The following is a 17,488-nucleotide window of genomic DNA, read 5'->3' on the forward strand; positions in this document are numbered from 1 at the left end:
TGGGCTCCAGGGCCCCACACCACCTCTCGCAGGCCCACACACCACCCCCCATTCCATCCAGGATTAGGTTCCATCTGGGCAGATGTGGCACAGGGAGCCAAGGCCCATTCCCAGTGAACAGGGGCAGAGTACGGCCCAAAATGGCCCACAGACTCACTCCACACCATTCATCTGGCCTGCAGGACCAAAACTGACCACCACTGCTCCAGAGCCACAGTGACACCTTGTATATTCTGCCACTGTGCCTCAAAGACCTTCACAAGTACTACCATTATTACTCCTTCATTCTTCACATAACAGCACACTTCGGACAATTATACTGTGCTTTGTCTGTGTGGCTTACCAGAAATAACATGGACATCCGAGGGACAGCTTAAGATGCACCCATCACTCCCACCACTTTTAGTGCAGCGCAGCAATACTTTGGGTGACATATCAGGCAAGGACCCTTCTAAACAAGATAAACATAAATACTCATGGGAGAAGTAAAATATCTACATGTGGCAAACAGAGATGGACATGCAGCAACCTTCAGTTTTCAATACAGACAGAAGGGGAGAAAAGGAGATAGCATAAGGATTAAACCATATATATAAATTTCCTTTCAGGTAAAACTATGCCCAAAATATTTTTCCATGCAGTAAAGCACAAAAGAAAACACAGAAAGAAGCCTAGGTAAAAGCAAAGGAAGAAAGCACCAAAGCCCCTCAAAGTATCTCCTGTTTTTCACTTATTCCAGCAATGGCTAGCATAGCTACTTAAAAGTAAAGCAGAAATCTAACAAAGGCCATGACGATCCATGCTGCTTAATGGGATGGATCAAGATTTTCACAACTACCTAGAGCTGCATCATCTTCAAGCACACATGTTTTCTATGTGCCTTACCAACGCAGTCTTTCTTATTCCAGTGCAATTTCTGGTTGGAGTGACACTGACATTCATAATCTCCTAACGTATTCATGCAGGTCTGTTGACATCCTCCATTGTTGATACTACATTCATTAATATCTGAAGAAAAGGATGAAAATACCTTTTTAAAATGTTAATCTAGAAACAATTTCACTCGTAAAATCCAGACATAAAATTGTGGTAACTGGGCACCATATTTCATATGGTCAGGCTGTAATTTTCTGGTTGCCTTTTGAATATCCTGCCCTACATATCTGTGCATTCCCTGCAGTCTTTTACTGAATGTTAATGTTGATTTAAATTATTTACTTTCAATGTTAAATATTACCAAAATTGACTGTAACTAAAACATTCCAGCCTCAAGAATGGGCTTCAAAAATTTACAAGCTAATAATAAAGGAAAATGCAATTAAACCAAACATAAGCTGTATTGTTTCTGGTTATTATTATGTTTGAAACAAAACCAGGTGATAGGATGCAAGACACACATCAACCATTTGCCTTAAAAGTTCAAATGTGTATTATATATATAATGCATACATTATGCCTTAATTTATATGCACACAGACGCACATACATATATATACCATAATGTTAAAATATATTTTATTTCACGGTCAACAAATAAAAGTGGACAATACTTTGCACTGTATTGTTATACTTTTTTAGCCTAAACAGTCAGACCACTTTGGGGTCTTTGCCAGGTAGCTTCCATTAGAAGGCAATAGGAGTGGGGGTGGTTTATGCAATTCTATTTGTTTACCCCTAATGTCCCTGAACACAGCAAGAGCAAGTTTCCATTTCAGTTTCAAAGTTTCTCTTTCCTGAATATCCTGTGACTCAGAGACCCCTGTCTCTCTGCTCTCCCTCAGGGTCAAACTCATGACTGCTTCTCTTAACTTTCTGCCCTTCACAGAGATGCACATGTTGCATCTAATCAATCCCCAAGCTCTTCAGCCTGCAGGGTTTAGCTTCTGAATGGATCTTACCATGATATCTATTGCCTTGGGTAGTAGTTTCCTATCATTTCCAGCTGTAATTATATGAAGAAGTATTTATTTTTCCTGCAGTATAGAGGTCTACAGCCTGCAGCTCCAGATCCAGCTCACCATTTTCTCACTTCCTGCTGGTTACCCCCTCCCATCCCCCTCTCCGGATATCTTAGCTGAGTATATAAAGAATACACACAGTGCAAAGTCACCTATGACAGCGTGCATGTAAAATGCATCTTTAATGGCTTGATCCTGTTCCATCCTGAATCCAATGGCACAGCCCTTAAAGAGCAAATTTTACAAGCAAATGAAGCTATTTTCTAAGTGTAATAATATGACTCTGCCACCCTTAATCAGACCAACTATTAAAAGGTAGTCAAATAATATTTACCATATTTTCTCATGCACAACACAGCCCCATATAAGACATGCACCTTGTTTTTGGAAAGCAGAATGTAGAAGAAATTTTTTTTTTCCTGAGTCATAGTTTAGATCTGGCTTTTTAATGGGGAAGCTGTGTTGCAAAACTGCTGCCAGCTTCTCTCAGCCATCAAGCTTATAGTGACTGTTTAAGAGTTAACACTGGACTCCAACCCTATTGCTTGCTGGCTGAAAGAAGTTAGAAACCATTTTGCAACACAGCATCTTCACATTTGTGGTATGCTAGCAACACTGTTCAGGGAAGCTGGTAGAGCAGCTGCCTTTATTATGCATGACTTAAACCAATTGCCATTAGTCCCCCATATTCATAAACACATAGGCTAAGATTTTCAAAGGAACCAAAAAGCAAGTGTCCAAATTTCAATGCATATATACGTTAGGACAGGGGCATCAAACTCAAATGAGCTGCCGGCAGGGGGGCACAGCCAAGGGGTGAATCATCCAGCCTGCAGGGCTTCTTACAGGCCAGATGACATACCCCTGGATTTGGTCCATGGTGCTTCTTCCCACAACTGTCAAACTACTGTTTTAGCTAGCAACCAGAGGGTTAACATCGCTGCCGCTCAATGTCCCTCCCTCCTTCCCAACCCCGTTGGCACTATTGACTACTGCCAATTTTGGTCACCTTTGATGACCAAAACCCAGAAATTAAGCAGAAGGTAAGAGGAACTGGGAAGGTGAGCAGCAGCATCATTAACCCCCATATCAAAACAGCAGCTGCAACTGCTGTGGTGACAAACTCCATGGGCTGGATCTGGAAGGTTGTCTAGCCCATGAAAAGTCCTGTGAGCCAGATATTTGACCCAACCTCACCCCACTGTAGGAGACATCATATCCTGGGGATACCCTATTCCCTTAGACTTCTCTAAAAAAAAACAAACCCCAGCTTAAGTTCGTGCACACAGCTTAAAGGACCCCAAATGAAGTGAAGACCTGCAAACTGGGTGACACATTTCTGTGATGGTCCCCAAATTCAAATGTGCCCATTCTGACTCACATTCACGCACATTTATTAGCCAATTACATGGATTTAAGATTTTGCCTGAGTTCCACATGAAAATAAATTTATTTTTATTTAATGTTAAGTAATGATATTTTCCATATTAATATTCTGTCCATTTTCAATCTGCCTCAAATTAAAGTTCATGTCAACATATTGCTCTGTTTCTGTGAAGATTTCTTTGTGAATCAGAAGTAAAACATTCAGGCTCTATCCTCAGTATTACTCAGTTAACTAAAACTGAGCTTTCCCTGTTTAGATCATATAAAGACCTAGCCTTTTGTTACTAAATATAGATTTTCATTATTATAAAGGCCCCTAATATCATACTTTATCTGAAGTCTTTCTTTATAAGGACTTTGTCTTGAACGTAATCTATGTCCAGAACTCCCACTGAAATCAGTAGCAGTTTTGCATATGGAAATACTGTCAAATCACCTACATGTGGAATTCATCTATTTGTTCTAGTGATTAAAGCTGTATTCCAATACACTGAGAGAAAGAAAAATAATTTAGGAAAAAACACAATCAAGGAAGCAGTACTCTGTTTCATTTTTGCTCTGTCTCCTCTTTTGAAAAACTGCCTAGAAAAGGCAAAGGGTAAATTTGCTGTACAGGATTTCAAGCACATGCCTTCCAGTGATGTTAATGAGAGCTGCAGAAGTGCTCTGACAGCGTGCACACTGGTATCTTTTTATACTCACCTCCACAATGTGTGAAGCCGTAGAGAGTGTATCCTTTGTTACAAGAACACTCAAAAGTGCCTGGATGATTGATGCACGTGTGGTCACATGTCCTTTCAAAAGAACATTCATCAATGTCTGTAATTTTTAAAGGGATATGTTAACATCTCTTGCTGTCAAGGAAGCATTTATAAGCTAGCAAAGCTGGACAGATAGATGTGTAAATTTATGTGAGCTAAGCAAATTCTTTTAACTCTAGCAGCTTGTAACACAAGGAAGTAGAAACTTTTGAAAGAGCAGCTAGTTTCCTAAACAATATGGCAAATGCATAAACTGTAGCTATATTGTATTTTAAATAACTCCTGCTGAATTGTCTTCATTGCAAAAGAGAATATGTAGAAAACAAATACTTCTTCAAAGGAAGGCAAGGCAGAGTTGTCAGGAAAAATATTTACAAATTAACTTTCCATTTCTTTGTCCCTTTGACAAAAACAGGAAGCCAAATTTTTACCTAAGCTGTGCTTATGCAATGGCCATTCTAGATCTCCGCTAGACCACTCACCTCACAAAGAAAAAAAAAGAGTAGAACACTTTTGTCAGTTCTGGGCAGACAAAAAGCCAGACTGCCACCCCTCAAGACCAAAATGTCCTCATGAGCAGCCCCACACAGGGTGCGGGGTTCTCCAGGAGAAGCCTCCTCCACCTGCCCTCAACAATGTGCCTCAGCACAGTGAGAACGGACCTTCTCTTGATACATCCTTCTTATTGCATGCCAGTAGTGTAATGGCAGGCAAGTAAGTGGGGCACAAGCCCCAGGGACTGTCTAAGGTGGGGGGAGCACTGGAATGCAGCTAAGAGAGCACCTTACCTGCTGTCCCTGGTCCCCCTGAAGAGCATTTGGCATGACGGTGGTAGGGCAGAGCAGAAACAGCAGAAAGTTTCACTTTTTTTGCCACCAAAAATTGATGTTTAAATGACCACTTGACACACATTAGTGACATCTGCCCCTGCATCAGCGAACCTCCACCACTGCTCCTGCTAAGGGTGCAAAAAATGGCCTAATAGGCCTCTGTTGAACAACACTGGCTGCAGCAACCAAGAGACCCTGGACATCACTGAGATCAGGTTTGATTTTGAATTTGTAACACTGGGCACAGTGGGCTTCTTATTTCTGTCTTTAATGCTGAAAAGAATGTCTCTGCTTTAGACATCCAAATGTTCCTCAGCTTTTTAATCATTTTACATACAAGACACTTTCCCTAAAGAGGCAAATTTAGTGTATGGGCAAGCTTGATCCCAATGAAGTCAAAGGCAACATTCTAATGGATTTCAGTGGAGCAGCACCTCAGGCTATAAATACTGAATGTATTATTATCAAACATACCCTACACTGCTATCACAAAATGGAAAGCACGATGCATCCTAATGGGCCTTATCCGGTTCCCACAGCTGAGAGTTCTCATCACTAACAGGGCTCCTAGCCCAGAGGGCACATGGTGTCCCCAGTGACCTGGAGCTCTGAGCACTGACAGGGTTTCCAACTACCAGCAGCTGGGAGTCCCATCAGTACTGGGAGCTGTCAGCTGCAGGACTGCATGGTGCTCCCCATGGCTGGGAGCTCTGTCACCTGACGGGGCTCTCAGGTGGGGCAGATCATTGTGTTCCCCCATCTGGGAGCCCCAGTCAACTGACAAGTGCTCCCACAGGAGCATGCTTTGGAGGCTGGGGAGCACTGGTCATATGTTCAATTAAAGGCGTGATAGGAGCCACAAAGTTATTATACATATTTTGTATAATAACTTTGTTGCTTACTCCTGGTTTTATCACACCATTAAGTAAATGAATGCATGGCCAGGTCACTACTTAAGATGCGACTAACCAGTTAATCATGCCTTGAGTGTAAGTGGGGCCTAGGAGAAGCAACACAGACATCTGGAGATGAAATCCTTAAAATAAATAATTAATTCATAAACAGGTTCCATCAGAAATCTTGGAAATCCTACATTTCTCCAGCAAGTTTGCTCTGTGTAAATATTTGTCCCGTTAAGTCTGATCTAAAAAAGATGGGAAGGGACTACATTGCAGTGAAGTTTCCTGCCTGATAGTCAGCTCCATTTTCTGAAATTCATCATTAATGTCAGCTGGTTGTCTAGGAAATGGAATTATTCACTTGCCAAAATGATTGACCCACTTTATTTTAGCTGCTTGTTACATACTGTAGCTTTGCCAAAAACAACAAGACCACATTGCTAATTACTTTTTAATGTATTTGCACAGTTTAAATAAGGTTTATTTTCCTATATGTACAGAGCATTATATCAAAAAGCAAATACCTTTTGTTGGGCTGATGGGTGGTATCAATGCCATGCTGTCATCTTAAAATCAAATCTTTCTGCACTGTTTAAAAAATAATCTGAATGCACTTGTAAAGAATAGTGAATCCACTACAACTTATATAAAAAGGAATAGGACTAAAATTTTATGGACTGAATACTTTTCCTTTTTTATTGAACCCAGGTATCTAACAAGTTCCAACTAAAAAATGAGGAGAGAAAAATGGTATTTTATTCTAAATTAACAAATGTTGCCAAGTCAAATACTCTGGATTTGAAAACAGTTACTACAGCTAAAGTACAGTTGCTTCCCTCTTCATTTCCTGTAAATGACTTTAGCCACTGAATACATGAAAAATTGCGTGACCTACATAAAGGGCTATCTGTTATAAAGTTATATTCTCTACTCACTATTTCTTCCAGATAATTATCTATTATACAATGAATACCTTTTCAGACAATGTCTTAACGCATGTCTAACTGTAGTCAAACTCATGCCTACAGACCGGCCCCATATACCGCGTGCAGCGCGTGCCCCTGATGGCCCCATGCACAATCTCCAGCACACAGGGCCCAGGCCAGAGCTAGTGAACGCTGCATGTGGTGCACAGGCTGGCCCAGGGCATGTCACACATAGCACACAGCTCCAGTTCAAGTCCCATGGGCAGCACCACTGGCTAAATAACTGGGCTTCATGGGCCAGATCTCTAACACCCCTGTCCTACTATAACATCATGCCAAATGCTCGTCATTGACTCTTCACTGATTTTAAAAACAGCTGTAGAGAGAAAACTCTACATACCTGTAAAAAAAAGCCATAAATACCTGAAAAAACCATAAATAATTGGAAATTATTCAATTAGCACTTCATTGCTGTAGTAGGTGTCAAACCCAATCAGATTTATTTACTTTTACTAAGTCCCCATGCACATACCTTGACAGGACTTCTCATCTGTCAATAATTTAAATCCTTTTTTGCAGCTGCAATCAAAACTGCCAACAGTGTTTTTACAGAAATGATGACAGCCTCCATTATTGGCCTGGCATTCGTCTATATCTGTAACGGAAGAGCATTTAGCAAATAAATGGAACATGTCTGATACCCTTTTATCAGTTGGTCTCAAAGATGGACATGTCGTATGGATGAAACAACCAGATCTGACTGGGAATTTCATTTCTCAGCAAGTAAAGCCTGAAACTAAATCCAGTGACTGAACAATTCTAAACTGTGGAGAAGTTCAGATCCAGATCTAGAAATGAACTTTTCAATTCATGTGCATTTCCACTATTCCCTTTCATCCAGCACAGGGGTGCTCAACCCTTGGTCCATAGGTCAGACCCAGCCCACAACCTTGTGTCATCTAGCCTGCAGAGCTCCCCATGGGTGTGGCAGTGGGAGAGTAGTGGCACTACTTTCCCACTACCAAATTTCTAGACCCTGGGGAGCTGCAGGCCCTGCACACTGGATCGAGTGCCCAATCCCAGCATGCAGGGCCAGAAAAGGGTAGCATCAGGCAACGGCCCAATACCAGCACTTGCAGGTGACTGGGAGGAAGTGGCACTAGCCCCCTGGGACCCAATCCCAGCACACTGCAGCAAGAGGGATGTGCCAAGCCCCCCGTACCAGTCCTGGTATGGGGGCAGAAGGAGGTGGTGCCAGGCCACTGGGACCCAATCCTGCCATACAGGGGAGCAAGAGGTAGTGCTGAGCCCCAGGACCCAATCCTGGTGCACAGGGTTTGATCCCACCCAGGGACTGGCCCCTCCACACTTATCTGGCCTGCACAGCCAAAAGATTGAGTGAGCACCACTGATCTCACATGTTGGCTCTCAATTTCACATACATGTATAAATGTGCTTATAAAGGAACACTTTTCCTAGCTCATACCACTGGAGATTATAAAGTCATTTACTGTTTGGAAACCCTTTAGAGTTTTAAACAAAATACCTTTTCTATTAAAAGTTTTAACTTTTTTTTTTATTCTCTTCTGTTTTCCCAAGCAATGCAGAAATTATAGGCAGAAAAGACTAGTGTCATCCTGTCCTTCTCATGCCAGCGAGAGTTCTTTTTCTCATTTTAAATGACTCAAGCAGAGAGTATTCCATCACTCTGCTTGGCAGACCACTCACAGATTTTACCCTGGAGAATTTTATTCCAGCGTGTAACCTAGATTTTCCTTTGCTTATTTCTAACCCATTATTTTTTGTTATAGCTGCTTGGACCAGCATAAATAATTCTACTGCTGCCTTCCCATTTAGAGTCTTCAAATATTAGAACCCTAATACTAAGTTGACAGTCTGATTCTCCATATTGATGTATGCAAATCTCTGCCTGTGAACAAGCAGGATCCCCTCATTGCCATTATACCACTAATGCATTACTACCTGCTGATCAGAGAAAGAGGCCATATTGGAGATGGGAAGAGGAGTCACAGGCAAAGTGTATTCCATATCTAAGCCTGGTGACTGGTGTAACAGGCAGCATACACAAAACAGCTGTGTGTCTCATCCTGCCTTGTCCCTTCCCATGGCTAGTTATACTTTGGCTCTTCTCAAGATGCCCAGGAGTTTCTGTTGGAGACTGGTACAACTAGTACAAGGTATTTATGCAGGTAGGCTGCCAAAGTGCAAAACTTACCTTTGCAGGTCTTCCCATCCAGCTGGAGTGTAAATCCAACAGGACAGCTGCAATGAACTCCAGTTGAGGTGTCTTTACATGTGCGGTCGCAGCCGCCATTATTGACAGCACAGGTTTCTAACAGACAAAAGTAAAGGTAACATTCACACAGGAACATAGATAAATAAAAAGTTGCAATGATAGAACGAGTAGATCCAATTCCACTGCTATTCTGCCACATTATACCTAACGATACATTTCACCTGGTACATACAAGGCACAGGAAATGCTCTACAGACAACTGGTATGTCAGTATCAAGATCAGGACACATGTCCAGGTATGCGAGGGAAGTCGTTTGGCACATTACCCCCTACACTATCTCCAGCTTTCCTTGGGTGTTCCACACAGCTCTGACTTTGGTTCCTCTTTTGCTTCTCCCTCAGCCTAGTTCTGTTGGACAAACCCATCTACAAACACAAATTCAACCACCGTCTCCCTGCTGATGATCCACAGATCTAGCTCTGTACTTCAGATGTCTCCCTCTTGCATCCAAACCAACACTTGACCTGTTCATCTGATATCTCCTTCTGGATATCCAGCCAAGCTTAATGTGATCGAAGCAGAGCTCTCCACTTTCCCTCAGGCCTTCCCCATGACCTTCTTTCTCAGTCACCATAGACAACCCCCCTGTCTACCTGTCAGTCAGGCCTGGAACCTGGAAATCTTCTTAGACATGGATCTTTTTCCAGGTCCTAACATGCTGATGACGTATGAATCTCTCAGACTCTTTCTACAAAACAACTTCAATGTGTAGTTTGTCCTATCGATCCAGGCACAGATCTCAGCCACGCTCTTATCTTATGTAACAGTTACTGCACCATCCTTTCCTCTGGCCTTGATGCATGCAGTCTTGACTAACACATATCCATTCAGAATGCAATTGCAAAGACAATTTTCTTAGCGGGACAACTTAATTACATCTTCTCTCTCTTTGTTACTTCAATATACACCCTTTCTCTTTGTATATAAGCTATTTTTCCTCACTTTCAAGGCCCATCATGGCCTCTGCTTCTCCTGCCTATCTCCTTTCATTCACTATTGAGAGGATAGCTCCCACCCCTGACTGGTTAATAATGTCGGCTTGAAATTATTCACTCAACAGATTTTCAAACAAGTACCTCTGTACTTTCTCCCATGCTGCCCTTTAAGTTTCGGAGGAAAAGCATGCAAAATTATCAGCAAAACCACTTATTCAGGTGCCTAAGTATGGAATTAGGAGCCTAATGCCCAGCTCCTATTTTTTAAAACCTCAGCCCCAGCATCCATGCTCTTGCAGTCTTGGCTCTTTCTGCTGAGATTGCCAATGAGAACAATAGATGATTATTGCCATCTTGGGGAATTCTGGCAAGTTGTGGATATACGTTCTTTGTGAACTGTACTGCAACACATTTCTACTGGGTGATCATCAGATGATGGAGGACTGCCAGATGCTGCAACTTAAGACCAGACCAAAATGGTCCCACAGTATGCCAACCTTTTTCTGAGCCACCTGGAAGAAGAATTCCTCAAGGCCTGCACCATCAAACTCTGGCTGTACTTCAAATGATGATGATGTTATCAATGTATCTTGACTAAAAACCTGCAAACTCTGATTGAAATTCAACAATCATCATCACTCCATCCAACTATTTCTTGAATACTCCAGCACCAACATTTCCTTTTTAGACACAATGATCAGTATCCAGAATGGTAAAATACAGATCATGTTATACAAGAAACCCACAGACCAACATACATATCTGCACATCACCCTAAATACACCATGAAAACTGTAATATACAGTCAAGCCCTTAGATACCACCAAATTTGCACCAAGGAGAACACCCAGGGTTGCCACCTCACAAATCTCAAAAAGGCTTTCACTCAACAAGGACACTCCTCCAGAGGGATAGCTCGCATATCTGAAAGAGCCACCCAGATACCATGTGAAGAATTGCTGTAGTACAGAAGGAAAACCCCCATGAATCACCCTCCACTGGTTATGACATATCACCCCTCCCTTGAACCTATATGGAAAATCCTCAAACAATTGCAACCCAGACTAGAAGGAAACCCAATTCTCAAAGAGATCTTCTCAGAACTACCCATGCTATCCTTTAAACAAGCACCGAACTTCACCAACCTCATCACCAGAAGCAAACTGCTGCAGCTAGCAAAGCAACCAAAACGCTGGCTTGCATTCATAGATGCTTCTCAAGCAAATCCCAGGACATCATTCTCCCCTTGTACTTGGCCTTGGTGAGGCCGCAACTGGAGTATTGTGTCCAGTTTTGGGCTCCACAATTCAAAAAGGATGTGGAGAAGCTTGAGAGAGTCCAGAGGAGAGCCACACGCATGATCAGAGGTCAGGAAAACAGATCTTACGATGACAGGCTGAGAGACATGGGGCTCTTTAGCCTGGAAAAGCGCAGGCTCAGGGGCGATCTGATGGCCACCTGTAAGTTTATCAGGGGTGACCACCAGGATCTTGGGGAACGTTTGTTCACCAGAGCGCCCCAAGGGATGACAAGGTCAAACAGTCATAAACTACTACAAGACTGCTTCAGGCTGGACATAAGGAAGAATTTCTTTACTGTCCGAGCCTCCAAGGTCTGGAACAGCCTGCCATTGGACGTGGTTCAAGCACCTACTCTGAACACCTTCAAGAGCAAATTGGATGCTTATCTTGCTGGGATCCTATGACCCCAGCTGACTTCCTGCCCTTTGAGCGGGGGGCTGGACTCAATGATCTTCTGAGGTCCCTTCCAGCCCTAATGTCTATGAAAAACAAAAACAAAAATTTCCTACAGCCCAAAACACACCAAATGTATCCAGACCAGGCCAGTACAAGAAATGTAAAACCTTCCAACATATCTCTACCACCTCCACAATTACTACGCCCCACAACAAAACCATCACCATTCCTGGATCTTATGCCTGCACCTCCAGAAATGTAATGCATCTCATCCAGTGCACCAAATGCCCTGATGGAAAATACATAAGAGAGACCAAAAAACTACTGTCCACTAGAATGGATGCACACTGGAAATCTATTAAAGACAAGAATACCCTATTACCTGTGGGGGCACATTTCTCACAAGAAAACCACTCTTTCTCCAATCTCTCAGTTCTAACCCTCAAAGGGAACTTACAAAACACTTCCCAGAGACGAGCCTATGAACTTCACTTCATCAACCTCCTGACTACAAAAAATCATGGACTAAATATAGACATTGGATTTATGACACATTATAACCTGCCTGACATCTGACTCCCCAGGTACCTCTCCACTATTTACCAGCCACATTCATTCCCCTTCCTCACCCCACATCCTGTCTCTCACCCACTGACTCCTCATCTTCACTTTTACCATCCCTGCTGTCAGCCAATCTGGTCACCTGCCTGATAGTATGAATAAAGGCTACATTAAATTTATACTCACTAAAAAGTTGTCCTGCATGCTTATTTGAACCATGTTGCAGTAAGGAGTAACATCAAGGAGCTGGCAGGTGACCCCACCACTGGCAAAGATATATGAAAACTCATGGTACTCAGGTTAAGTACCTGAAGACTGGAAGAAGGCCAGTGTGGTAACCAACTTTAAAAAAGGGCGGAAAGTAGATTATAGGTCAATCAAATTGACCTCAATCCCTGGTAAGATTCTGGAGAAAATTATCAAAGAGACCCTTCTTGATAAGCTGGCTGAGGGCAACATCCTAAGGGACAGCCAGCATGGGTTTGTCGCAGGTAGGGATTGCCTGACCAGTCTCATCTCCTTCTATGACTAGGTGACATATCACCTGGACAAGGGAGAAGAGATTGACATTATATATCTGGACTTTAAAAAAGCCTTTGCTCTGGTGTCCCACGATCTCCTCATGGAAAAATTGGCCAACTGTGGTCTCGGCTATACCACAGTGAGACGGCTGGGAAACTGGCTCCAAGGTCAGACCCGGAGAGCAGTAGTCGATGGTAGCGAATCATGGCACTCCATGACCAGCGGCGTCCCCCAAGGCTCTGCCCTTGGACCGGTTCTCTTTAACATCTTTATCAATGATGTGGACACTGGTGTCAGAAGAACACTGGCCAAGTTCGCTGATGACACTAAACTTTGGGGCATAGGGTCCACACCCGAGGACAGGCTAGTGATCCAGGCCAACTTGGATAAGCTTAGTAAGTGGACAGATACAAACCTGATGACGTTCAATACCGATAAAAGCAAGGTACTCCACCTCGGGGAAAAAAACCCTGCAGCATGCTTATAGGCTTGGCGGTGCTAAGTACACTATCACCATGGCTGAAAGGGACTTAGGGGTCATGACTGACCACAAGATGAACATGAGCCACCAATGCAATGTCACAGCTGGTAAAGCAAACAAAACTCTGGCTTGCATCCACAGATGCTTCTCAAGTAAATCTCAGGATGTCATCTTCCCGCTGTATTCGGCCTTGGTGAGGCCACAGCCGGAGTACTGCATCCAATTCTGGGCTCCACAATTCAAGAAGGATGTTGAGAAGCTTGAAAGGGTGCAGAGGAGAGCCACGTGCATGATCAGAGGGCAAGAGAACAGGCCTTATGATGAGAGGCTGAGAGCCATTGGGCTTGTCAGCCTGGAAAAGCGTAGGCTCAGGGGGGACCTGGTGGCTGCCTATAAGTACATAAGGGGCGTGCATCAGGATCCGGGGGGGACATCTGCTCACCAGAGTGCCCCAAGAGATTAACAAGGACCAACTGTCATAAACCAAGACTGTTTTAGGCTGGGCATAAGGAAAAATGTCTTCACTGTCCGAGCCCCCAAGACCTGGAACAGACTCCCTCCAGAACTGGTGCAGGCACCTACTCTGGACCCATTCAAGAAACGTTTGAATACTTATCTTGCTGGGATCCTTTGACCCTAGCTGACTTCCTGCCTCTGGGCCAGGGGTTGGACTTGGTGATCTTCCAGGTCCCTTCCACCCCTAACATCTATGAATCTTCATATGAAATCTATGAAATCTTCACTGACTGCCTCTCTTACATGCATATCAGCCTCTGGCTTCTTTACTATTCATTCCATCCAAGAGGAGCACACACCAACTGCAGATGCTTCCTCAGCCTGACACAGGGTATTTAAACCAGAAAGCTTGCTGAGAAGAATTTTTCCAACTATTTGAGTTGGTCTAATAAAAGATATCAGATTTACTCAAAGAACCTTGTTTCCCTATGTCCTTAGACCAACACAGCTACAACCTATAGCCCTATATCCAAATATGTATTTTATGATTAATTCAGCCCCTGGAAAGATCACTGGATTAAATGTTTAACAGCTAGATTTAGCTCATACAGAAACATTACAAAAAGAGCTAATATGAAAAGAAAAAGTAATGTCTCTTTCACATGCAAACAAAAGCAAGGGGGTTGGCATTTCTTGCAGGCACAGTGAGGATGTGGGTCTCTCCTCCACTGCCCCTTAGCTATAATTTCAAGGATGGACTTCAACCCATACCAGGTCTCCCATTATGGTGAATTTTCCCATACATTTTAAATGGTGCACAAACAGACAGGCTTCAATATTCTAAATCAGGGTGCTCAAGCTGCAGCCCACAGAACCACATCAACTGGCCCACAGGGATTCCCAGAATTTGATGGTGCGGTGGTGGTGGCAATGTTAATTGCTGCTTCCCTGCTGCCACATTTCCAGACCATGGAGTACCCCATGAACCAGACAGCATGGTCCTGTGCACTAGATCTGAAATGCAGGGCTGCAGGAAGATGGCATGGGACCTGATCCAGGTGCACAAGGCTAAGCAGAGGCAGTATAGAGATTATCCAAAAACACGGGATAGAAGGAAATGGTGTGGGGCCCCGATTCAGGTGCACAGGGCCAGGCTACCATAGGGCTGTATCCTGGCATGTGGGGCCCATGGACTAGCCCCATGCCATTCATCTAACATGTGAGACTAAAAGGCTGAGCACCACTGCTTTCAATATTCAAAACAAGTTTGAAGGAAACTGTACTGGAGTCTCCTCTTCCACAGACCAGATTTGCAATGTTGTATCTTTATTTACAGGAAGCAGTTGTCTGTTGATGACTCATAACACAATTAAGTATAGGACCTAACTGTGTTCCCACATCTGAGTTAAAAATGTAGAGTCCAAATCTTTAGTCCAAATATAGATACAAACAGACCTTGTCCACATTCCACCTTTTAAATATTTGTTACCCGAGTCTTCTCTCATGGCTAGAGCTATAGGCTTGTGAATCTTCAGCAGAGAACAGTTAATACATGAAAGTCATTAAAGTCTTACTATTTGCATTCAAAGTAGCATCTAAGCAGACCGAAACGATGTTTTCCCTCAGAATCTGGATGTTCATAATACAGGTCTCATAGCCAGGAAATGCGGACTAGAGGTTTTAGACAATGACAAAGGACTCTGAAAGATCTCTGTTCAGTTTCCAACTCTATTACAGACTTTCATTATAACATTGGAAAAGTCACTTAATCTCTGGACCATCATTTTAATGGGAGTTAAGCACATGTCCTATTTAGGCTGTGAATGGTAGAACAGGCATGTAGGGAGAACACTGTAGGCAAGGGGTTACTTACAGAGTAGGTTTCTTGGCTCTGGCTCCCCTCCTATTGACAAACATCCTAGATACAATACATGGTTATTTATGCACTATGGGGCCTTAATCTTTCTTTGAATGGAGATTCCATTCACTTCCACTACAGTGAGTCACATATGTCACTCCTAGGGCAGAGTTTACCCTGCAGTCATAATAACTAGAATGGAAAATAGTTATTCAAGACAATAGGTTTTCATTGTGTGAAACCAGTTAAAAAAAACCCTAGACCAAAACAATATCAGGTGGCCATTTTTACCCATGAGGAGCCGCCGTTTCACCCGTTTGTCCACATCAGTTCCTCCTGTGGCATTGCCTTCAGAGATCTCCACCATAGTCTCCTCTCTCACTGCAATGCAGGTAAACAGGAAAAAAAAAGTCAGTGCACAATGGTGTAATCATAATCATAACTCTCTTGTATTATATGCCCTTTGAATGCTAAAATAAAATAATAAAATAACAAGCTATGCAGATACTTACATCCAGTATCATAGGCGGAACTGAATGCATAGAAATATGAAAAACTGAATGCCACAAATAAATGCTTGAAAACAGAACAGCATAAAAATATCCTCATCAAAGTGGGATGGCACTTTTTTTGGTTAATTTTAATTTATATTTTTAAAGACCCAAATGGTCACCTTAGTACCATTGAAAATGCAGCAGGTAGGGTGAACAGTGTAACAACAAAGAGTTAATGAAATATCTTTAGTTGATTCAGGATCATTTGCAGACTACTGAAAAATTTGGCCTATTATGCCTGGGATTACATTTTTCTTTTTCATCAGTGGTCAATGAACTTTTCCAGCGGAAAAGTTTGCTAGTCTTTGAAGCATTCATTCTTATCTGCCAGAGCATTCAGTTACATCTAAAATGGATGTATTTCTGTCAAGTTATGCTCTAAGTTCAATGAGAAGTAAGAGCTTTAATGAAGTTATTTTTTGGAGAAATTCTGTGGTCTGCATTATACAGGAGATTGATGAAATCCCTGTTCAGAGATCTCCTGTCTACCTTCTAGCCTTCAGGTATGTAGAAATACAGAGGAAAAATGAATTCTCCTCTGGTTCCAGGGAGTTTACCTCACAGGTACCAGAACAAAGTTCAAACTACAACAGCGAAAGGAAGAGTCTCATTGTTACTTAAAAACAGAAGTTAATTTTCTTCTTAACATTCTGGGCCAAACTGAGTAGTCATAAGGCAGCTCTTACAGGGCAGCTGAGGATATCTCTGCCAAGGGGATCCTCCAGGTGATGTACAGCTGGCTTTATACCAACTGCTCCAGGCGTTTTCTTCTATTGTGGTGCCCTCACCCTGGTCAGCAGAATGCGCCCTACCAGACCATTCCTCCACACATTCCTATGGTAGCTCTAAATTATACCAGGTGCAAACCTGGACCCCAGTTCAGGGAAAGCAGAAATGTGATCTAAAGGCATCTTCCCTCTATTCCCAGGAATCTGCCCTATACACTGAAGAGTGTTTAGATCTAGTTTTTTTGCAATTGGTCAGCCATATAACTTAAACACGTCACTCATGCAGAAATAGAAACTTTCTGAAACCATTATAAGCAGCAGTCATTGAAGGAAAAGAATCCATCCAGTGCTTACTGACCAAGGCAGGTTTTCCCATCCAACTGCATTATGTACTTTGGATGACATCCACAAATGGGCCCATCATCAGCATCCTCACATGTATGCTGACATCCTCCATTTCCGTGAATGCAGGTCACTGGAGAAGAAAATAGTTTCAGAAAATTCACCAGGATTTTTGAAAAACTGAATCTGATGTCCTCTCCACTCTGCTAAGATGGTTTTTTTTAATTGTATCCTTAGTGGACTTATGTGAAATTTAAACAGTGCAAAGTACTTGTG

At 42.7% G+C, this 17,488-nt stretch overlaps 1 protein-coding gene across 4 annotated transcripts in view; it reads right to left on the reverse strand.

Moving 5' to 3' along the window:
* Nucleotides 1-17,488, reverse strand: part of SCUBE2 (signal peptide, CUB domain and EGF like domain containing 2) — a 75,024-nt gene that overhangs the window by 33,464 nt on the left and 24,072 nt on the right. For 2 of the 4 annotated variants that reach the window (XM_090032669.1, XM_090032670.1), the window contains exons 6-12: nucleotides 17,229-17,345; nucleotides 15,880-15,969; nucleotides 8,997-9,113; nucleotides 7,293-7,415; nucleotides 4,047-4,163; nucleotides 886-1,008; nucleotides 344-451 (exon numbers count right to left, since the gene is read on the reverse strand). In XM_090032669.1, coding sequence (XP_089888795.1) covers nucleotides 344-451; nucleotides 886-1,008; nucleotides 4,047-4,163; nucleotides 7,293-7,415; nucleotides 8,997-9,113; nucleotides 15,880-15,969; nucleotides 17,229-17,345 — 795 coding nt within the window. The remainder of the gene's footprint in view (nucleotides 1-343; nucleotides 452-885; nucleotides 1,009-4,046; nucleotides 4,164-7,292; nucleotides 7,416-8,996; nucleotides 9,114-15,879; nucleotides 15,970-17,228; nucleotides 17,346-17,488) is intronic. The other 2 variants (XM_090032668.1, XM_090032671.1) reach the window with 2 other exon arrangements.

Source organism: Crocodylus siamensis, chromosome 2 (assembly GCF_052110815.1).
Source record: "Crocodylus siamensis isolate JL-2025a chromosome 2, ASM5211081v1, whole genome shotgun sequence".
Classification (NCBI taxonomy): domain Eukaryota; kingdom Metazoa; phylum Chordata; order Crocodylia; family Crocodylidae; genus Crocodylus; species Crocodylus siamensis.